This window comes from Vanellus vanellus (genome assembly GCF_965231255.1).
Source record: "Vanellus vanellus genome assembly, chromosome: 8".
NCBI classification, from domain to species: Eukaryota; Metazoa; Chordata; class Aves; order Charadriiformes; family Charadriidae; genus Vanellus; species Vanellus vanellus.
In genome coordinates, this window is record NC_138913.1 from 18,232,045 (window position 1) to 18,255,503 (window position 23,459).

General features: G+C 37.5%; 1 protein-coding gene across 1 annotated transcript in view; it reads left to right on the forward strand.

Moving 5' to 3' along the window:
* Window positions 1-20,034, forward strand: part of TFDP2 (transcription factor Dp-2) — a 43,782-nt gene extending 23,748 nt beyond the window's left edge. Inside the window, exons 5-12 of the mRNA XM_082487335.1 lie at window positions 1,046-1,093; window positions 2,457-2,619; window positions 3,151-3,294; window positions 5,749-5,817; window positions 7,462-7,613; window positions 11,505-11,671; window positions 17,757-17,862; window positions 19,615-20,034. Of these exons, the coding sequence (XP_082343461.1) occupies window positions 1,046-1,093; window positions 2,457-2,619; window positions 3,151-3,294; window positions 5,749-5,817; window positions 7,462-7,613; window positions 11,505-11,671; window positions 17,757-17,862; window positions 19,615-19,798 (1,033 nt within the window). The 3' untranslated portion in view covers window positions 19,799-20,034. The remainder of the gene's footprint in view (window positions 1-1,045; window positions 1,094-2,456; window positions 2,620-3,150; window positions 3,295-5,748; window positions 5,818-7,461; window positions 7,614-11,504; window positions 11,672-17,756; window positions 17,863-19,614) is intronic.
* The last annotated feature ends 3,425 nt before the right edge of the window (window positions 20,035-23,459 follow it).

Genomic DNA, 23,459 nt, shown 5'->3' on the forward strand with positions numbered 1-23,459 from the left:
AGCATATTCATTCTCAGGGCTGCATACAACCTCTGTCAGCCTGGCTTACAGACCAGGGCATCGCTCTCCATCTGCTGCCGTCCCGGACCCTCACCCCAGATGTGCTGCATGCCCACCCACGGGCCGGTGTGCAGCGTGGGCCGTTAAGCACCATGGACAGGGATTGCTCCAGACTGAAACCCGCTGTGGCTGCCACGGAACGCAACTGCCGATGGGTTCTTGATCGCACAACCAAATACATGCAGGCTTTCATGGCACAGATTTCCAAATCCATCAGTTTTGTTCAGCTCCCTTCATAACATTGTCAGGTTTTTAGCTGCATATGTATCTGCTGTGAGCACTGGTTTTGAAACTGCAGGGTAACAACGTTAAGAAGTAATTTACTGATAGTTCTCAAGCACTGTGCATTGTATCAGCTGCAAGAATAAAAGACAAGTTTGGAATACAACTTCTGAAGTCTGCCTGCTGTAGCTAATAAACAGAATGATAGGGAAATCAGCAACGATTGGTGACTACTACTCCTATGCAAAATTAATGTCAACTACTTCTTCAGAGTATCTCTCTTCAGCTCTGTGTGCATCAGCTCTAATATGAACGAGTTTAGTGTTTTACCTTGTTTTTTGTTTAAAGATACCAAAGCATTCAATGTCCTGAAAATATAGAATATATCTTACGTGCTGTTTGAAGGCATTTTCCTGCCACATGGAGGAATTCTCAAAGGAGCCCATATTCTTTTTTGATGGGATTTGGTTATCTATCTCACATCAGCACTTCCTATAGTTTCAGATGACGTGAATTCCCTAAAATTATACAGGCAAAGCAAGGTAAAATTGGGAATAGAACTTGTCTGGCAGGGAGCTCAGACAAAGTCCAAAGTCCTAACCACTTTCTCTCAAATTTTGTCAAGCTGCGTGTGTGCTGTTTTCCCCTTTCAGTAAGCATGTAACAGCAAACATTAGTACCCAGGTAGTTCCCAAATGCATTGATTTTGTTGGTCTAAATATATAATATTATTTTCATCTAAGTCTGAATTGTCTTTTCTTAGTGACAGAAAGCGGACTCGAGAATTTATAGAATCAGATTTTTCAGAAAGGTAAGTATTATTGAACATATATATTTTCTGCATATGGTCATACCTGGTTTACTTCTTCAGATCTGCCCTTCAGAGAGATGTGTGTCCAGTTCCCACTTTCAGCAGTTTTCACTCCTCCACATAAAAGCTATGTTCTATGTTATAATTCATTACTCTTTGCTTTATCACTTCCTGAAAAATACGTTTGCCTTTACAGATGATACCGGGAGTTGTGAAAAACAAACAATACATCTTCAGAAACAAGATTGTTCTAGTTTTCAATGTGACAAATACTTGTAAACAGATGATCTTTTCCTTTGCTTCTGAAACTTCTTTGAATGCATTCTAAGTGGTTTTATTTGTTTACCTATCAGGGGTTACTCAAATTGAGTAACTGCATAGGGATTAGGAGTGTTTGGGTGTTTTTTTAAATCTTCTGGTGTTCCTTTCCACTCTTCTGTTTCTTCTGTCCTTCTTTCCAGTGTTCTGTTTTCTTAAATTTTGAAAAGCATTTTTGTACTTTAATTTTTTCATTAGGTTCTTGCTGTTGACAGAACTAGGCCTTTTTCTGTAAAATAATAGATCTCCCTGAAACATATTATCAAACCAATTTGTAAAACTTATTAAAAAAAAAAAAAAAAAAAACAACAAAACAAACCAAAACAACACAGCTGAGCTTTTTAAAGGCTTCTGTTGAACTATGCATCCAAATCTAGCTTGTATGGTAAAACCAATTGTTTCTGTCTTTTCCATTACCATTATCTAAAATCTTGCGTTTCTGGAGGAAGAAGGTGAATGGAAAATAATCCTGAGAGTTGCCAGTTAGTAATTTGGCACCATAAAAACCAATGAATATTTACTTACTCTCCACAAAAGAGATTCTTGTATCTGAGTCTTAACTATGCTGGCACAGCTACTAAACTTGATTGTTAGGAGAATTAAGGTATCTTCTGCTGTATTGTAAATAGGGATGCCTGACCCTTTCTATTTTAGGCATAAACATGAGAGCTCCCTGTAAATCTGGTTTCCAGGCACCTAAACACCCTGTGAGGTTTTCCCTGTTTTTTTGGTTGCTCTTTTGTGAAACTAACTGGAGATGAATTACAAATCCATTTCTTTAACACATGCCCAGGTAGCATGTTTTCAAATACCGTCAATGGAGAAATGGCTGAGAAAAGGGAAAGGGTTTCAGTGTACTTTTTTTTGGCAACTTGTAAGAAACGAAACTGACTCAAAAAAGCAGAATAATTGGGGTTTTTTTTCATTTAGGTAGTACATAAGGACATGAGTCCTGATGCCTGTTGCAAAAGGTAGACCTTTTGCTGTGTAACAAAGTAGCTTATTAACATTCAGTGTATTAAAAGAATTACTTTTGTCCTTCCAGTAAAAGAAGCAAAAAAGGAGATAAAAATGGGAAGGGTCTGAGGCATTTTTCAATGAAAGTATGTGAAAAAGTTCAACGTAAAGGAACAACTTCATACAATGAAGTCGCTGATGAGCTGGTATCAGAATTCACAAATTCTAACAGCCACCTAGCTACAGATTCGGTAAGCAAATGTGTTGAAATGTGTTGTACCGTTACAAAATTGTCTGGTTTATCATGGAATTCTGTCCGTTCTGTTTCTGCACTGTCCTGCCACACTCCGTACTTTCCTTCACTTACTTAACTACTTTCCAAATATAAAGACTTACCCTCTGAAATTTAAAAACATAGAATTAAAATGAACTTCTGTCTAAATTATAAAAATACAGAAGCCTGCCAAAAGATATTTATAGAAAAAGGCTATTCTTGTACCTGCCACGTGTGGTCTTGTCGGGCTTTTCAACTGTAACAGACCTGCCGTGATGGGAATTTGCTGCACAGAGGCTTCAAGCAGGTCTGAAGCTTCCATTTGCAACCAAAGGTGTTCACGTGGCATCCAGGTGCCCACAGATGAAGGCAGCCTGTTTTAATACCACTCTGACTTGAACTGCCATTTTAGCTTTTTATCTTCTATGTTTCTATGAAGGATGTGTTCAGCCTTTTTTGCTTTTCAAATTCTTTTGTTGTAATTAATGCTCCATTGTTTTCTTAGCAGGCTTATGATCAGAAAAATATTAGACGGAGAGTTTACGATGCCCTTAATGTCCTGATGGCAATGAACATAATTTCAAAGGAGAAGAAGGAAATCAGATGGATTGGCCTTCCTACAAACTCAGCTCAGGAATGTCAGAATCTAGAGGTAAAGTGAGGTAGATGGGGAATTCTGTATCTTTCACAGGTTGTGATAATGGAGCTGCTCTACTTTAGAAGAGGGTTTTTTTCTCAATTTGAACCTGATTGGTTTTTATTCTTGCACACTATGAAAATACAGCTTTTGATATTTGAATAAACTGAAAGGATATGTTTGTTTATGCTTAGTTCAGTTTTATTTAGTATATGTTACATAAAGTTTAAAAATACCCCACCCGTCTACCTTACAAAAAGGGACATTGATTAAATCAGGGATTACTTTTAAGAATAAAGTCTATAATAGCCTGAATTAACCAGACAAAAGTCAGAATAATTTATGGTGCAGTTTTGCTTATAAAATGGTGTACATTTGAAAGGAGGCCAATTTTCTACTGATGCCTATACTTGGAAATGCCATTCAAAGGAAGTTAATTGAAAAATAATTCCTGCTAGGATGTTAAATACTAGTTATGAACTGGCAGGGAAAAAAACCCGAAGTTTTACTTCTTGGTTATTGCCATTATTTTTCCAGCAGGTTAAGAGTTACCATGTTTTTGCAGGGATGCCAGAATTTATATGCACAAATGTTGCTTGTCCTTCAGGCCAAATGCTCTATAAATAAAGAGCGCGAGTTACTGTATTTACTGCAGTGTGCTGTAATGACTGTCTGTAAATACATCTTAATATGTATGATATTTGAGATACTTGGGACATTAATTGTCTTAAAAGATGGGTGGGATGCCTCTCCAGTAGAGAACACTTTTTTTTTGTGCAGGTTCATTTATATCAATTGTCTTTCTAGATGTGGTAAGAAAAAAAATCTTAGTAATTACTATGTCCATTACAGCACTTAATTGTCCACTTACTTGTCCATTACAGCAGCTTGGAAAATACATCCACCCAAGGATTATACTCCAGGATTCTTTTTTTAAAAAAACCCCAAACTGATAAATCTACATTTTACATGCATTCATATGAATGCATTATCTTCAGTATAGATTATTGTTACAAATACGGAACTTGAATTTCATTGTGTCATCTGCAATGATCATATGCTGTTCACTGTTTCAGGCTCTAATTACATATGCACAAAATAGAAGCCAAGCAGATTTGCTTAACATGTTGCTTCCTATGACACAGAGAAAAGAATAGAAAATAAAGCTGCATTTTCATAGTGTGAAAATCAGAATTAATTTTGCTTTTACAGCTGTATAAAGTGCCAACACTTCCTACAGTGTAATTCCATAATAAGATTACTAGTACAAAAATGAGAAATCAGTACAAAAAACCTTGTTCTATAGAAATCATGTCTAAATCGTATCTGTGTAAGATATAATATAGAAACCCTGTCTAAATTATACCTGTTTTAAGAGTTATATATTTGTCTCAGCAAGAAAGTAATCTACTGTGCTCTGAAGGAAGCATTTTAAACATTAAAGGGGGAGGGGGGCACCACCACAAAGCAACATTGTAAATAAAATAGCGGGGTTTAGGCCAGCTAAGTTTTAAAGGACTGCATCATTTGGTTTCAGTGGTTGAATGAAAAGGTAATTTCAGAGCTTAGTATTTTTGGGAGCAGTGATACAGTGCTGGCGCCAACAGGATGATGAGGAAAAGCACCTTTTAAACATGATGACTACTGTCCAATTCTTTAGTGTTGCCCCAGAACACTATGTAAAATACTGTTGGTTTGTACCTCTGGTGTCAGTAGGCATCCAGTGCTATTGCTGTCCGGAACACTGTGTGCTGAGGTTGAAGAGAGCTTTGCCCCATAAACTGGCATTAACAAACCTGTTGCAAGAAATGCATTCTGTGCTTGTGTAGAAAATGTTACCTCTACACCCTTTTTGTTGCTGAAATCTTGTTAGTTTAATCATCTTAAATGAGTAGTGCAAACAAAAAGTGTAGGTCACTGGAAAGAGAGAGGTGATGACCAGTCGCCACACATTTATGTCTAGTAGCTTGTGGCTGGAACAGTGGAAGGGACATGCACAATTCCAAAGAGTGTGGAGGGCAGAAGGGGAAAAAAAAAACCAACCCAAAGCACCCCCTCAAGCAAGTGCTTAATTTGGTGCTAATGGGGACTCAGTGCACAATACAAAAGAGGAGGAATGGGTGAGGAAATAATACAGTCTCTTGTCATAACTGATTCTTTACTGAAGTTAAAATTGTTGACAGAGAAAGAAATAACAGTTTGTCAGACCTGTTTTATGGAGCAACTCATATGACTATGCAATTAGTCTGTTTGAAAAAGAAGAAAATACATGGCAAATGGGTAGGGCCAAAAAGACTTGTGCAATTTACTTACCGTGCCATGGAATTCACCACCCTTTACAAAGAAAGTATGGACTTTTGTAATAGCACTAGCACGCTGACATAGCTCTAAAGCTTGTTCAGTTTGGTGCAATGGAAAAGACAAGGTAACTAAGTAATTATCTTGATGCATTTACATTTATATTTTAAGATAGAAAAACAGAAGCGGATTGAAAGGATAAAACAGAAGCGAGCCCAACTACAAGAACTGCTGCTGCAGGTATAATTAATTATTTTTTCTATAAATGAAATTATCAAGTGCAAATCCAACATGTTAGAACTTCTGAAGTTCCTTCTAGATTTATTTGGCAGCTGTGATATACTAGGGAGAAAAGTTTCACGCTCATGACCTTTCTGGATTCTAGTAGGGGGATCTCCTTCCCTCACTTTCTGCTTCATTTCTACCTATTGTGAAACAGGGTGCTGCACCTGCGTGCCACTAGCTTTTGCAAGTGTTCTGCTGAAGCTTTGTCAATATTAGTGGGCACGGGGAACAGCGCAGAGTCCCCTTTGTTGACTCCAAGTCCCCCCAGAGTTACCTTCTCTGAGTAGTTCCTACTGGAAAATTTCTCTTTGATTCTAAGCTATGAAATTTACAACTGGACCTGTGTAAGTATGTACAGAGTTGTTTTGGGGGAGACAGACGTTTCTGGATGCTAAGGATTATATTCTGACATGCACCTTGGAGGTGACTTGAGTTTGCAGAAATATATTTCAATTGATTGCAGAAATATATTTCAAGTGTATCTTTGCTTATAAAGTAACACTTTATAAATACAGTTGTGAGCATTCTTAAGTGTTTTGGTCTGTGCGGACTTACAGTAATTTAAATGCAACCAAACTTTTTTATGAGGTCACAGCCTATTTTTTCTTTTCTGGTATAACTATATTGATGCAATTTTCATGCAATCAGATACGCACTGAAACTTTTAAATATCTGATGCTCCTCCTTTTTTCATCACCAACACCTGTTTCTCTACTTAAGGCACAATTCTGATTCTGTCTGTCTGTCTGACCTAATAAATTAGCAGCTTCTATAAGAGTAACATGAAATTATCCTGGTGAAAATAAGGCAACTCAGATCCTCTTAACTATTAGTCTGAAAAATTAAAAAGTTGCACTCCCTTACTATCTCCAGCTGTCATTATTTCCTTGATTATGTTCATTGTCAAATGGTTTACCGGTCCTTTGGGATTCTGTCTAGCCATCTTCCCCTTAAGTGCAATAAGCAGTGCGTCAAAATGGGTAAGAACACTGACTTCCAATCCCTCAGGTAACATTTCCTAAAAACACACGTTTGTACATATGCAGTCAGGTAAAAGAATTCAGTAGAGAACGAGTGGTGTCATGAACGGCACCTGTTTAAAAACTTGCAGAGGAGATTTTCAGAACTAACTCTTTTGTGAAGGAAAGAGGGTGATGGATGAGAAGGGGAAGAGAATATGGATCATGGGAAGTGGGGAGTGCTGTAATTTCTGTTAATTTTTGTTTCGGTGTAACTAGCTCCCAGTCTGAGGTAATTATGCATATAAATTAATAGAGAAGATCTCCAGCTCCAGTGCCTTTTCAAAAGAAATGGGGAACCATTCTCCACCAAGCTTTATTGCTGCTTTCTTGTTTCTTCTCCAGGGATTGTGAGGTGGGCATAGCCATTAGCATATGCATGAAGAATTTGTGTTTAACTTCTGTTCCTAGTGAGCTTCACTAGTGCAAAGACAAAGTCAGTCAGGCCACAGCTTTTTGACAGACAATTACTGGAGGTACCCAGAGTTGGTAAATAAGAGCTATGAAGTTCCACTTCTTGGAAACACTGATATCTTCTCTTTTCAGTGATCGATTTTTCTTTCCTTCTTTCTTTCTACAGCAAATAGCATTCAAAAACTTGGTACAAAGAAATCAGCAAAATGAACAACAAAATCAAGGCCCTCCAGCTTTGAACTCAACAATACAGCTGCCTTTCTTAATAGTCAACACGAGCAAAAGAACAGTTATAGACTGCAGCATATCAAGTGATAAGTGAGTGTTTATGGAATTGAGTTTTTCTTTTCTTTGTGGACTGGAAATTTTTCTTTGAACAAAGAGATAATTTTTTCTAGGTCTTTGTAAGCAAACTGCTATAGTTACACTCGTATTCACTGAAAATCTTCCACTTATGTGTTGCTGGGTGCTTATGCTCTTCATCCTGTGAAAATATGGCTGAAACTATGAGGTACTGTTATGTTAACTGTTAACCAGATCACAACTAGTTTATTAGCTGAAAATAGCTGGCTTTGCTTTAGTACTGTAGGCTATAGCTTTCAAATATCTGTGGTATACAAATCCCATATTGAACTTTAAGTCAATTAACATACATACAACAAAAATAGGCAATCTCTACTAACCTAAGCACCAACATGCAAAAAACCAATACTATTAAAAGTTGAATTTTTGTAGAAAATTGGACTGAAGTCCAATACATTCTGTGACAAAACTTTTGGAATACTCCCATCAGCACCTGCGGTTCAGCAAGTTGGGAATTTTAGCATCAATATTGATTTATCTTAACTGTATTGTTACTTTGTAGGCATACTATACAGTTCTTACAGCACTTTTAAATAGTGCTCAAGTTGTTACAAAGTTAACAATTTCATACTGAGACTTCACAAGTGCTGCTTTGAAGTTGTTGGAGATTAAACAGGCATTTGGGATCTAGAGAAGTGTACCACCCTTCTACAATTTCAAACTGTACGAAAACAGTACTACTAAAAATAAGCACACCAAAATTATTTAAGTTATTGATATGTCAGTTTATATAATGGATCAATATTACTGTCATCTGGAGATCATTAAGCACAGATGCCAAACGAAACAAGCTTTCTACTGTGGTTATTATTTGTGCAACAGATTAGTGGCAGGAGCAGTATGTCGATAAACAGTGCTAGAAACTGCTAGTGTTTAAACCACTGTTACATTGATCTGCTAAATAAGGCAGTTGGCAAAAGCAGTCACTCAGTTTGGAGAGTATTTGCGCTGCTGAACCCCATTACTGGTCAACTGGAGTGCTTGCCCTCTGCTTGGTTTCAACCTCAGTTATATTGGGCTTCCATTTCCCTTTATTCTCCCGAATAACGTTTATATAAAAGATTGGTTGGTCGATATTTACGGTGCAACAGCAGATGACATTAGAAAGTCCAATCAACAGATAAGCTCACAGCATTAGCTACTCAAAATTGTATTTCCAAAGGATCTCCCAAAAGAATTGCCTGGAAAAGTGGTACATCTAAGGAGGATTTAGCATTATTAGGAACATAGGTTTGTGTCTTCTGTGTTTTTTCCTTTGCAAGAACAGGCTTTATCTAGCCAAAACAGGATGAAATTTCTCACATGTAAAACAAAGGGATTATTGGGCAAAGTTTGTTTAAAGTTTGAGAATGCAGATGGGTGCCAAGCTGACTACTGGGAATGATGTTTCTGGAGTTGGAGTAAAGAAAAGTAGCGTCTTCAGATAAAAAAGAAGTTGTGAAAAATTAAGTTGAAAAGATGCAGAAAAAAATTATTTAGTGTATATGGTGCTTCTATATAAACGCTGTAGGTCTTAGGAAAAAGAAAACAAGGAACCATAATACCTAGTTTCAAAAAAGCATTCAGACACAACAGATGTTTCAGCAACTTGGAAAATTAGAACATCACTATTCTAATAAGAAATGCAGATGATTTTGTGGCTGGAGATACAATGCTATACTTTAGGGAAAACGCGTAGGAAGTATGGTCATGTGCCCTTAGAGAAAGAACTGCCTGCAAGAGCAGAAAATCCAGATTAAATTCATTGTTGATCAAATTTGCACTTACCATGGGCAAAGGACAGGAACCATACCCAAACTTTACATACCCAGTATTAGCCTCTGGACCTAGCTTTTAGCACTGAATAAGATGGCAACCCAGTAGATTGCTTTATGAGAACAAAAGTTGATTTCTAAATAATGGCCAAAATAATGCTGGGAAATATTAGGAAAAACAGTAAGAAATACAATGTAAAACAACATATGTATAGTGCTTTTATGTCTGGAATACTATATGCTGTGTTGTTCTTGGAAAGAGTATAACATAACCAAGAGGGAGACACAGGAGGGCATCGAGAATGTCTGAAGCTATGAAAAGGCTTGCACAGAAGGAACAGATGGATTCTTTCGCCTAAAAAATAGAGGACAGTGAATTCACAGGCATCTGTAAAATCAGGGATGACATGGGGAATGTGCATAGAGAACATCTGTACACAGTTGCTTTGTTAAAATTAAAAGACATTACGAGAAGGTACTAGGTGACAAGTTTTAAACAAAAAGAAGTGGTTTTGTAATAGTCTATGCAAATCATAGCAGCATTTGATGTTGTTCATGCCAAAAATTTACTTAAGTTCAAAAAGGGGTCATGTCAAGTCCCTGAAACGAAACCCTCAAATAGCTATTAAGGGCAGAGGAAGAAGTGTAGGGGCTTCCTATGTCAGAGGCTGTAAGTTGCTAGAAACTATATCGGGGGAATATTACTGTAAGTTTCTTTGGAAACTTGCGGAGGGGGAGGAGTTACACTCCTTTCTAGCATTCAGTATTTGACCACAACACATGGGAAGAGAAATGCATAGCTATCAATAAATGCAGACTTTAATCCTGTACTATAAAAGCTGAATTCAATTATTACTTAGTTAATTACACAGCTTGCTCGTAGTAACTTGTTCCGACAATGATTTCCCATCCCCTGCTTGTGTAAACATAGTTACCTGACTTTAGCTGCACCAGTCTAGGTAGCAGGAATGTAATTGTACCAATTAAAGGTATAGTGACACATCTTACTTTCCCTTTTAATGTGGTTACGCTTAAATAAATATAGCTGCAGAAACAGTAGGTTTCATAAGTAGTATCGTATGCGTCATGAAAGAAATTATGCCTGTAACTGACAATTACACCTGGTACAAAGCATGTAGATTGCCAGATGAAAATTTTATGTGTAGGCACAGAAGACGTAACTTTTGCAAACTTATTGGATCAGGTATAAGAAAATGAGTACTAAAAAAAAAAAAAAAAAAATAGTATCAAGAAGATCCACATGTGACACGAGCTCGGAGAGCTAATGGAAGGCCCACCAGTGAGTTATCTTTTAAAATCATATCTCGTGGATGGGTTGCTTTTCCACAGATAAAGCTTTCATCAGCAGAAAATGAGGTACTGGGAACTAGCCTTATATTGTAATCCCTGGACGAGTGCTGTCCAGGCTTTTAATAGCCTGTGATCATAGCGTAAAGCTAGTCTAGATGCTTCTGCTTTTCTTAAAGCTCCATTAGGTATATATCACTATTTCCACTTTTAGATTCATTGAAAAACGTTTTGAGAGTCCTGCAGCAGGAATGGTAGGTTGTGAACACACAGTATTCTGAACAGACTGCTTTGCTCGCTGCATCCAAATAAGCAAAATTATACCAAGGTAAATAGGTCAGTTCACAGGAGGAGCATTGCACATTAGAACAGAAAGTGAACTGTAAAAGCAGCAAACCCAAAATAGTTATTTTGGTGACAGGGCTGCAGGTGACCTTTAAAAGTATTGGATTTAGTACAAGTGAAGGTTTGTGTTTAGTAAGGGCTCCCTCTTCCCCTTTGAATCTGTTCAATGAGGTAGAAAATTTTAGACTTTCTTCCTGCAATGGTGAAGTTACTTTAATTGAGAAAGTGCCATTTTAAACCCTGTGGACATGCCAGTCGCAGAAACAAAAGAGAAGAAGCATTGGCTGCACTTTTTTTTTTTTTTCCTTAAGGATGCTTTACAGATAATGGAGAATCTAGACACTTACCTTGGCGCAAACCAAAAAAAAGGAAAAAATAGACAAAAAAAGCATAGCTGTGCTCTTCTCAAAACCATGTCACTTTGACTTTTTACATGCAGATTTGAATACCTCTTTAATTTCGATAACACGTTTGAGATTCATGACGACAGTGAGGTGCTGAAGAGAATGGGAATGTCCTTTGGGCTTGAGGCAGGCAAATGCTCAGCTGAGGACCTAAGAACTGCAAAATCACTGGTGCCAAAAGCTTTAGAAGGCTACATCACAGGTAAGTTAGATGAGACTTTTGAATATTGTTGCTGACCAAATTCATAACATTAGTTAACTGAAGCAAATTTAATGGTATTAACCTACATAGGTTTGTAACTTTTGAAGTTATATGGGTGCTAAGAGGGCTGGTACATAAATGAGTTGTTTTACAGTTAATTTTGGAAGGTTTATAGTTGTCCTGTAAATGTAATTCACACTGCTGTATAACAAATTTCTGAGTGAGCTGCATTATGAAGAAATTATTTCTTAAATAACTAAATTGACAACAAGAACAGGTTTTCATAGGTTAGTATTAATTTTGAGTAACTGGATATATGGAGGAGCAAATTGGAAGAAGGCAGCTCTTCCCAAGTTGAGGAGGAAAAGGAAAGAAAAAGAATATCTGGAACTGGTTGAGTATAATCCTTATGTGACCCAGCTGCATTCGCACTTTACTTTGCCTGAGGTAGGTGAGCTCTGCTAAGAATTCTCCATATCTCTGTCCGCGTAGGCATGCTCAGTGTACTCTCAGTACCTGGATGGTAGGCTCTCCTCTGCCCAGTCATTTCCACACTTACTTACCATGTAAACCAGCGATACTTAGATAAAACACGTGGCCAGCAGGTACCATCTGAGAACAGAGCTTCTCTAACTAAACCAAGAGGCTCTAAAAAGTTCGAGGACAGGTGTCCCATGCAGAGGCTTTTGCCTCCCCTGGTCATACTGTTTGAACAGGTCGCACTTAAATAGACTCAAACCTAGATCTCCTTCACTGTTACATCATTGGACCAGAGCTGCTAAAATTTATTATCAACTCTTTTAGTTATTGTCAAACTGCATTCTTTTTGCTCTACCCAAAGCTTAAACTTAGCCTAACGTTTTCTCAAGTTTCGGGGAGGACTTCATCTGTAAAGGAGGCGTTACTCAATGACTTACAGTATAAAGACTTCCATTTTTGAGGAAAGGGGGAACAAAGCTATTGCCCTGACTTCTCTACTAACTAGGCTTTGGTCTTGTTTATGTTACAGTAGTGTAAAACCATGTCTTTCACACAGGGAGGGTAGAAACTTCAAACATTTGACTTAATGGTTTTAAAATTAAAAGTTGATTCCCTTCTGTTGGCAACATTTAATCTTCATGTCAGGATATTTTAAATGCAGGCTTTATATTAAAAATGCTATTTTGTTTTGCTAAGAAAAATACAGTTAAGTAGTCAGGAAGCTGAACATGTGGTTTTGTATTCTTGATTTTACCATGCACAAGAATTAAGAACGAAACAGTTTCTTAAAATTTGCGACATCAAACCATTGCTGGATATAAATTAGAATTGTTACATTCACTAAAATTAGGACATTTTAAATGGGTTAACACTTCAAACTACATCAAATGTGCTTATGTTTATCAACACTTGTTTGTGTTTGCCTGGTCTCCTTGTCCCGCGGGTTTTAAAACTTTTTTCATATTTTAATTTTGGTATAATTTTGAAATTATACACCAAGTCTTCACAAGGCTGCACTGGAGCCAAAAGGAGAAGTGGATAGACATCTCGATTCGTTCCTTGCAGGTCCATTCAACTAAAAATTATTTACCACGTGACTTACCACCAATGTAAAAAAGGGGAAAGGAGCGGAACCCACATCTTTTAATAATGTTGCAGTCTTCAATTTACATAATTGTTTCCTTGTATCGAGGAGCAAACTGAAACTTCTGTTCCATTTTACACCTGCATTAATTTATCTTCAGAGAATAGGGTTTCTTTACATTTGCAAAAAAATATGTGTCATTATACTATTTACTGAGTAAAACCAGCTTTTAAAGATTAAGCAATAAGACTACATGTCTAAACTAGTGATTAGTAGTTCATTTTAGTGGCTTTTGAAAAAAAAAATCCGTCACACCAATGTACTGCTGGTGGGGTTTTTTATTAAAAGCACTAAAGGCAAAACAACCGTGATGTTCCTGTGCAAGTGAGAAACAAGTAGCACTCTGTTTCAAAGAAACTAAACAGAAAAAACGGATTCTAAGATTGTATATTCTTAAAGAATGTTGTGATTAGGGTTATTTCCCTAGTAGCAGACCAGCAGCCAGAAGCCTGACTAGAATTTTAATAATAAAAAGTGTATCACTTTAATTTTTTACTCAAAATGCATTGAGGCAAGTAATGTATTCTTCAGACATGGGCTACATTCAGCTGTTTCAGCCTCTGAAAAAATTAGTCCAGAAATGTTGTTATTAGAGTATGTACATTTATTTTAAAGGTATCATCTTCTGTCTGTTGCTTGCTACTTAATTACACAACACAAATCTACAGTTAAGAATATGAATTGCATAGTAGAGATTTCTAATGGCAGTAACTGACAAATAAGGGAAACAGATTTAAATGTTTTGCGCACAGCCAGCATTTGCCTGATTACATATTTTGGGTTAAGCATAACTTCCCATTTGAACTTGGCAGTTTTTAGACATTGTTTCTTACACTGCAAGCATAGTGAAATGGAAGGCTCATCACTGGTTTTTAGAATTCGTGGTTACTTCCCTAGCTCTCATAATGGCAATTCTAAGTACATTGGCTTCAATTATTACTAGACAAGAAAAGCAAATCATGGTCTATTATTTATTCACTGAGTAAATGTATTACAATCAGGATTAAAGTCCTCCCATACTAGCTGACTCCATGAACTCAACTGATGTAGAAACCAGGCCCGTTCTAATATATCTAAGTAGGTAAGTCCTTTCCCATACAATATTAGTTTGACCTTAGCCTGCTCATCTTTTTTTCAGATAATCGCTGACTTCCAAACACTAACCATAGTTTGTAATGTAATGCTTGCTAATAGGACTGGAGAAACAGTTGGAAGAATCCAAGTCTAAACCCATTAAATGAAAGAAATTTAAAATTGATAAAAAACTTGGACCATCTCAGCTTTAAAAAAAAAAAAGTAACTTCTAGTTGCATTAAACATGCCAAATAATTTGCATGGAACTGCTGAACTGATGTGTGCATCAAAACCTTAGTAGTGTATTTTCTTTGCAAGAGGATCATGTGTTTTAGCCATTCTTCAAGTGCCCTTATTTGATAAAAGTAGTGTCTTCTACGTTTTCTACAGGTTTCATGATGTTTTAGCAAAAATTAGTTGGGTTTTTTTAATACGTATTTTAAGTACTACATAGGTATGATCCTCAGGTGTCTGACTACCATTGAAATCAGCAGAAGGTAAGGCATATTAACACCATACAGACAAATATTATGTGTACCTTAAAGGATGTTTGTAACACATTTTTGTGTTGCTTGATTGTCATAATTGATGCAGACTTCTAAAACTGACATTTGACCTTACTTTTTCTTGTTTCCTAAAAGGGAGCAAGAGTATAGAGGACACAGCAGCTTAAACATAACTTAAAGTTACCATTTAAGTGTTGCTTTAGCTAAGTGATAGACATACAATGGTCTGCGCTACAACCGCAATACTTGCCAGCTTCTTACTATGGAAGGAGCAATGTTATTTCTAACATGACACTTGCACCAGCTGAAGATGGCATCCCAAGGTCACAAGCCTAATTACACATTACCGCCTATTTCTTCATTTTGACACAGTTACTTTCTTCTGCTTTCTTCTTGAGCTGGTTCAGGGTACTAAGCTAAGCTGCAGCATTTTTATCTAGCAAAGGAGTTTCTGACAATTCAGCATGTAGAACTATCTAGCTAAGGGCTCAAACAAGAACAGTTCAAGTGTAAAGGAAGGAGTGAGATTGCTGGATGAACAGAAATAAGCTACTGATTGAGACAAGCTTAAATGCTTGTAGAACCATATCCAAGGTAGCCTGTGCCTTTTACACCATGCCTATACTACAAGCAATTAATGCAAAACCAAGTCCTGCCTTTGTCAGTTGCATTCTCACTCCTAGAAAGGAGAGTACAGATAAAAGAAAGCAGGAAATAAAAATTCTGAGGCACTAATAGTTGTGGTAACACCATCCCACTATGTATCCCGCTAAGGCAGTGGGCAGAGAAAGCAGTGCAGTTTAGGACCTCTAGATTACAACACTACTTTATTCTTCCCTGCATGCAGAAGTGCTCTACGATCTACCTGCACAACAAGTCTTGACTGGAAAACAGGGTGAAGTTGAAACTGGAGAGATACGAGTACCCATTGAATGAATGAGCTTGTTCAGCTATCAATAATCATCCTATGCAGCACTTTTACTTTTGCATTAACTACTAAAGGCAACTAACTACCCTATATTGAGGGTATTCCTTTAGAGCCTTCTCATGTACAGTACAAGTTTCTATCAAGTATACGTCCTGCAAGCTACGCCTAGTTTATGAGGATGCTACTCTTAGATTAGACGGTACCACCTTCGGAAGTTTTTCCAAGCTGCTCTCCCTGGTTCATAAGTGTAACTATTAGTAATTTATCTACTCTGCTAGAAGTAGTAAGTCTTGTCATTGTAGGCAGACTTCCATTTTGACAGTCCTTTCCAGACATCCCCATCCTTTTCCAGACTCCCCATCTTTCACAAACTTCCTCTGTTCCCTGGCTCCTCAGAGCCCACTGGAAAATGAAATTTAGAAATATAAGGCAGTGAATGTAGAAGGCAGGGATGTGCATCTACAAACCTTCCTTCTGCCTTATGTGTAAAATTCATACTTGCCTTCACCTTGCTCTTCAAAAAGCTATTATTCCAAAACGCTAGTAAAATGCAAGATTACTAGTAGTGACTTGTTATTCTTCTGGAATATTAAGCATGTACACACAGGTACACCCCTTCAAAAGACCCGGAAACAACACTGTGATATATCTGTAATCCACTTTGTTAATCTAAATACAATGCAGTCATTCCAAATGGTTCAGCTTCTTCCTGCAAAGACAGGAGGAGGCTGTCAGAACACGTTCTCTGTAAAAACAAACCTTGCATTTAGGGCAGTCTTAATGAAAGCCATCCAGCTATGTCCATATTCAACTATTCTCATCCATTCCATCCTCACAGATGACCTTAAAGCTGCCACTTATTAATGTTTTCTGTCATGTTCCAAAGACTCTGCTGGCAGGAACACCAACCTTGCCAGCCTTGCTTTGGAACACATAATTTAAATACCTTGCTGCTAACAAGTCTCCACAGTACAAAACAAGGTAGCCTGTGAATCCCAATGGATGGTGAGCCAATTTACATGGCTGTGACAACCTGCATAAACCAGTCCCTGTGCTAGGCAGTACACTGTCAAATCTCAGCAAGAACACAGAAGGACAAAGGAGGAAGCATATGTGTAACAAACACATTTAGTTATTCCTCTTATCTGCTATTATAGAACAATTCTAGATAAAATATGAATCAGAATCAGATAATCCCATTTTACTGCCATGGTGCTATACAGAACAGAGGTTTGGTTAGGCATAGAAAATAATATTAAGACCTGTAACTCCTGGTTTAAGGTATCCAGCTGGAAACACATGCAAGCACCATGAAAAAGAACTAGACAGTCCTGACAATTTTATTTTTATTTTAACTTTGTTTGGAATTTGGGTAGGTCTATAGAAACACCTGATCTAAGAAACAAAACCAACCCCTCCAAAAAAAGAATAATCCTGTATGTATAATAGATCAATGGACTCATTTTGCTGAGTCTCTTGGCAGAAATGTATGTAACTGGAAACAACTGACAGGCACCACTTGTTAGGGAATTTGAAAACAAGTAGTGTGAGGGTTGTAAGTAACCCATTCGCATCCCTCAGAAGGCTTTTAACAAATGACAAGGAATTCTGCATTATTCCAAGACCATTTTAATCCTAAGATTTCCTATCCCTAGGGAGGAGACTGACTTACACATCACACATGCCGTGTACAACAGGCTCTGTCTTTCATGCTCCTGGCACAACACCTTTGACATGGTCTGTTCATGTCCACAGCCAACTGCAGATAGACAGATAGATATACTTCATCTTGATTAAACAGGACACATCTACAGTATAAAATGAACTCGAGCTACTGGTACCATCACTTCTAAACTAAGGAATCCTAACTGCAAAGAGAATGCAAAGTTTAAGATTGCACAAGGAAGAAAACATTTAAGTAACTATCATCAATACAATTATGCTTTCTTCTAGATATGTCTGCAGGACTTTCATGGATAAACCAAGGGTTACTTTCAAGTTCAGCACAAGCAGTTTCACATTTAGAGGCAGCAGGAGGCACTTCTGGTGCTAAATCCAGGTAAATAAAATAATTTTTTATTCAAGGATAGTGATATACGCTTGTTGTACTTTCAGTAAGCTCACTATTTCATACCATTTACATGCAGGAAATTAGATGTTTTCTATTATGGTTGATTTTTGATTGTGAAAAAGTCTCTTATTCTGCCTTCTTTGATAATTATATTTGAAAGGTCAAATCAACATGCTTTGAATTTTGAACTTACTAGCTATTTTGTATCTATGTTTCAAAAGAACAGAATCATTTCCAAGCCCTTATTATAGGGACAGAGTTTTCCTGATTAACCTTAAATTCCTGCCTGGGCATGGACTACAAATAGGCAATTACATGTGGAAAAAAGCCTAATAATGCTTCTGAATAATACAAAGGAATGTTTGGTGTCCAAATGCACTACTGCTTAGTCTTACGAAAGTTTAGTCCACACAGTCTAATAAATTTAAATTAAAAAACAACCAACCAACAACAACAAAAACCCAATCCAAAACCCACCTCAACAACCATACTTTGCTTGGAGGTTACCTGTACCTTAAAAAATGGAAGGAGGGATTATTCTGGAACAAGTTCTTCCTCACGGCATTTAATAGCTTAATTTCATATTGCAAACATTTCTGTGTATTGACAAAACTGTGATGGATTTATTCTTCTTTAAGCTTTCTTTGGCTTGAACAATTCTATTAGTTGGTTATAGGAAGAAAGCCACCCAATAATCTTTTTTATGCAACTTTCCAATATTTTAGCAAATTTCATAACTATTAGCCATGTTAAATGTACAGCTTTTGGGTTTTTCCATGTTAGTAGTCTCACCGAAATCGGGAGTAAGCTCCTTAACACCACTGTAGTATTAAGAAGCAGGCGTTCTCTTTATTGCAGCGCTGGATGCACAGGGGATCACTCCACCCAGCGTGCGTACCACAGCTTCTAGCTAGACCCTATTTATTACAATGTAGGCGTTATGTATTCATGACAATTATACATATGAAAATTATTTCATTAACCCCTCCCAGCTGCACATGCACTTTCTTCCTTAGCAGTGGTCCTGAGAGTCCTTGGTGGTTTCTTTTCTCTTCTTGAAGAGGCCACCTTGTTATTCTTTGGGCGAGCTTTGTGCTTCGTCCCACAGATTCCCTTCCTGTTGTGGTGGTTTGGCCTCAGCCAGCAACAAAGAACCACAGCCATGGGGAAAATTGGAAGAAAAAGGCAAAACTCATGGGTTGAGGTAAAGGCAGTTTAACAGAACAGCAAAGCAAAGAGAAAACCAGTAACAATAACACCAATAAAGGAATATACAAACATGACTGTGGTACCACCGCTCACCCACTGGACTCGGACCACCCCAGCCTGCTCCGTGTGGTGACCTCCTGCCCCCTTCCCCGGCCAGCTTCCCCTATAGCCCAGGCATGGCTCACATGGGATGGAATACCTGTGTCCCCTGCCGACTCCTTGGGGAAATTAACCCCATCCCAGAACCAGGACACTTATCAGTCTTGTAATTGTGCACTTAACCTCCTAGACTGACTTTTACTAGCCTCCTGCCCCAGCCTTGAGTTACAGTCCATGCTGTCTGAGTTTTTTGCAGTTACCTCTTTTTACATTATTTCCATTGTCTGCAATTTAACCATTTCGGCACCCACCTGAAAACCCAATTTTGTATCAGTAGCATTTCTTTAACTAAAGGAAAAGCTGAGGCCAAAAAGAAAGTTTAAAACATCATGAGAAATCCTCTAAACTTCGACATTTCTGTTGTTTTGATAGTGAGAATCCAGGGTTGTGTTTGGATGCTGAAGTGGCCTTAGCAACTGGGCAGTTTCTTGCCCCTAGCAGTCAGCAGTCCAGCAGTGCAACATCACGCTACTCTGAATCACGAGGAGAAACTCCATGCTCATTCAATGATGAAGATGAAGAGGATGAAGATGAGGATTCTTCCTCCCCAGAATAAGGACAGTAGAAAACAGAACATACAAAATGCTGCTCATAAATATTCTTAATGGGAGCTCCGGTTTGGATTTTACTTGTTTCTTGCCTTGGTTTGCACAGTGTTCAGTGAAGCAAAATGGAAGCTTCCAAACAAATTCATCCACAGCTGAAATTCAAAACTTTTTGTAACTGAACAGAGTGACATGCAGACACAGCACGAAGTGGTTTTTATCAACTATAACCAAGGAAAAGAACAAAGTCCCTGGAGATCTGGCAAAGTAAACATCAAGTTCACATTTTCCATTTTGGGACATTCTATCTCAAGTGTCTGTCTTCCCCTTATCTTTAGTGGAGGGAGAAGAAAACAGTCAACAAATGCCAATTCTTGCATTGTCTTTTGGCTGTGCTACCTTTAGAGAAAGGGGGAGAGAGAGCACATGTGAATGCCCTAAAATAGCTATTTAAAACTATCTTATAAGAAAATTGTTCTAGGGAAAAGGGGCTGTTAGAATGTTTGCTTTTTTCTGTTCTACTTGCTGTATAGAAAATTCTTAAAGTAATATAAATTGCAAGTGATTAAATGAATCTTGAAATAGTTTAAATCCATTTTAGATACTCTAAAAGTAACAATAGTATGTCTCTTTTGAAAGGTTCATATGTTCATTTATACTGCAGACCTAATTTATTATAAATAAGTGATTATTCTTAGCCATTATTAAACAGTCAGGATGAAAACAGTAGTATTCTCTGCACCAGCTTTTTTCAAGGAAAAAAGTTTTAAAATTGTATTTCTAGACTATAGTGTATCCAGTATATCTTCTCCTTTAGTGATCTAACTTTATAATCCCTTTGATTTTATAGCATGTGTTGGTTGTTTTGTTTGTTGTTTTTTTTTTTTTTTTAAAAAAAGGTCTTTATGTTAAGGATCTTGGACAGCATGTTTTCAAGGCAGCATTTTCAAATTCAGGGTGGGCAGGTCACATAACTTTAAAAGTCATAGGTTGAGGTTCTTAAGAAAAAATTAAATTTCAACAAAACATCATTTCATGTTTTGCATTCTAGTCAGCTTGGATTATAAGCAACTAACTCTCTTAAAATGAACTTCTGTTGCACTCACCTTGATGCGCCTTTGAAAAATAGTAGCATTGAACCACTTCTTAAAATAATTTGTGGCTAAAATTACAAAACATGAACTGTTAAATTAGAATTGCAACAGGAGGCTCTGTGTTCTGTAGTTAACATCACATCCAGTCATAAAGACCTTTTTAAAAAAAAAACCAAAACAAAACAAAACTTGCATAACAGAGCAAAACACACTGTAGATGTACTCTTCCCATGGTGTTCTAACATCCAGCATCTTAACTAGTCTTGAAGTTAACTATTTTAATTAGGTAAATCCAGTTTAAAATGGTGTTACTTCTTTTTAGTTTTTATACTGTATGTAAACAGTTGACCTGTTTCTAAATACCAGTGTATTAGCTGTCAGAGCTCAAGGAGGTTGGCTCTGTTATTTAGGTAGGAGTTTAGGCAGCTTGTAATACTGTTACTTGCTTGAGCAGTGGCAGCAAACTGTACCCCCTGGCCGCTGTGACCATTACTCTAGCTCTAGTGGGGTATGGCCACATCATCTTTTACAGGCAAAACCTGCACACAAGCCGAGATCCAAAAGCACCAAGCCTGAGCTAATGGAGATAAACTGAGACTCCAGCTAAAAAGCTGCCTGGCTGCTGTACAGGAGTTAGCTCACAATTAGCTATGTACAGGACAGGTAAAGCTGCAAGGAGTGTACAAGCACACCTGCATTTTTGCATTAAAAATTTAGAAACTTTTCAGAGACAGTGGAAACTCCTGCATTTGAGGTACAGTTAAGGCGGCACCATTATTTAGGTATAGCTCTTGACTGAGCAATAGAGCTATCTAGCTTACACAAATGAGTTGCAAATGCACAAATTAAAAGAATTCTTAAATGCCTACCGTGTTATTCACCCTCTGGGCAAGACTGTTAAGACTGTCCTGTGCTCATGGCTCACAGGCAGCAGCAGACTGAGGGATTTACACCACCTCACTTCAACCAAATCCGTAACACTACCTCTCTATGAAGAAAAGCTTTACAAATACAAAATACTATTCTTGCTGAGAGAGTCACTGCACTTCACTGAAGTGGCTCACTTTTGAAATACGAGAGGAGAAGGTAACAGATACTTCAGACGTATTCCTATGGAATTGTCAGTTTCATGAATGACATTTCACTTAAACAGATAATTGCTTTTATTCATAAAAACCCATTGTTTTTTCAAGAATGGTCATGTCAGCTTTCATTGCAGAGGGCAGATGAAAGATACCTGATATATGCGGGATCCAAAGGAACACTTGAAGGGGAACATCTTCTAAAGTTATTATCACCCTGCCCCCAATACATTAGGGGCACATTTACCTTTACACTTTCTTCACATTTCCCACTGAAGATCCATGTAAGAAGAAAAAACAGCAAAACGCTAAACAACTGCTAAAAAGAAGCACTTTGAATTATAAGAACCTAGCAAAAAAAAAAAGGCTTCCTGCTCAGAAATTGAATGTATTTTATTAGCAGTCCATGTGCTTTCTGCTTTGCAGGAGACAGATCTTCAGTGATATCTTCCTTCCATTGCTGTCCATGTCCTTCAAAGCAGTAGACTGCACAACTACTTGCTTTCTGGCAAACTTCAAGCTATCAACTTTAAAAAAAAAAAAAAAAAACAAAAACCAAAAACACAAACCAAACAACCAGTAATAACCTAGGTGTACCTAACATTTATTTAGGCAGTTGAACCAAGACTTCAAAAGTTATTTTTCCTGGACTAGTTGAATACAAAGGACAAAACAAGTTAGAACATTTAGAAGAGACTTCAAAAGGAAATTATTTTCTTGGGATTCTTGGTGCCAAGTTCCAGTTGAGGATGAAGTTCAACTAAAGTACTGCAGTCTTGTGGTTACACTAAAGTCTGGGAACTAGGAGAATTTTGGGCCATATCCAGCCATACCCACTGGTGTATGATCTCAGGCAAGCCTTTCAATCATTCTTGTTGCTCTTAGCTGACATATTTGAAAAAAACAGAAACAAAAAACCCCAAAACAAAACAGGTAAATGCAGGACCTCACAAAATGCAGCTGTTGCATCTGAATTGAGCTCTGAGCAATTATGAGTAACAAGGGGACTGAGAATATTAAGCAACCACACAGCTGCCACTAAGCTAATAGCAGCAGTTGTGCTCAGTTGCTTCAACGCGCAGACCTTCCCTCCCTCTGAAAGCCAGCAGCAGATACTTTCCAGACTAAAACGGTCATTAGCAATACTGGTTTTACCATTTTCTATTCAGTTACCATCACCCTCTCCTGTCTCTTGCAATACCCTTGACATTCATTGAGACGAAACAAGTAGCAACGGGTAGCTCTTATAAGACAAAAGTTAACATTTACATTTTCATGTGTGATATGTTTCCGTGTCTTGGAACTCTATTTTTGGTTATACAGTCAGAAGGCACTTGGCTGCAAGCAATATAATGCTGTGTGTAAATGCTTTAATATATATTGCATAAACAGCTTGCTTTCTGGACTTCCTTTATGGTGCTCAAAAAATCTAAATTTGACTTAGAAAAACTTGTCGGCACCACAAACTAGATGAAAAATATGAGTGGGAGACAGCA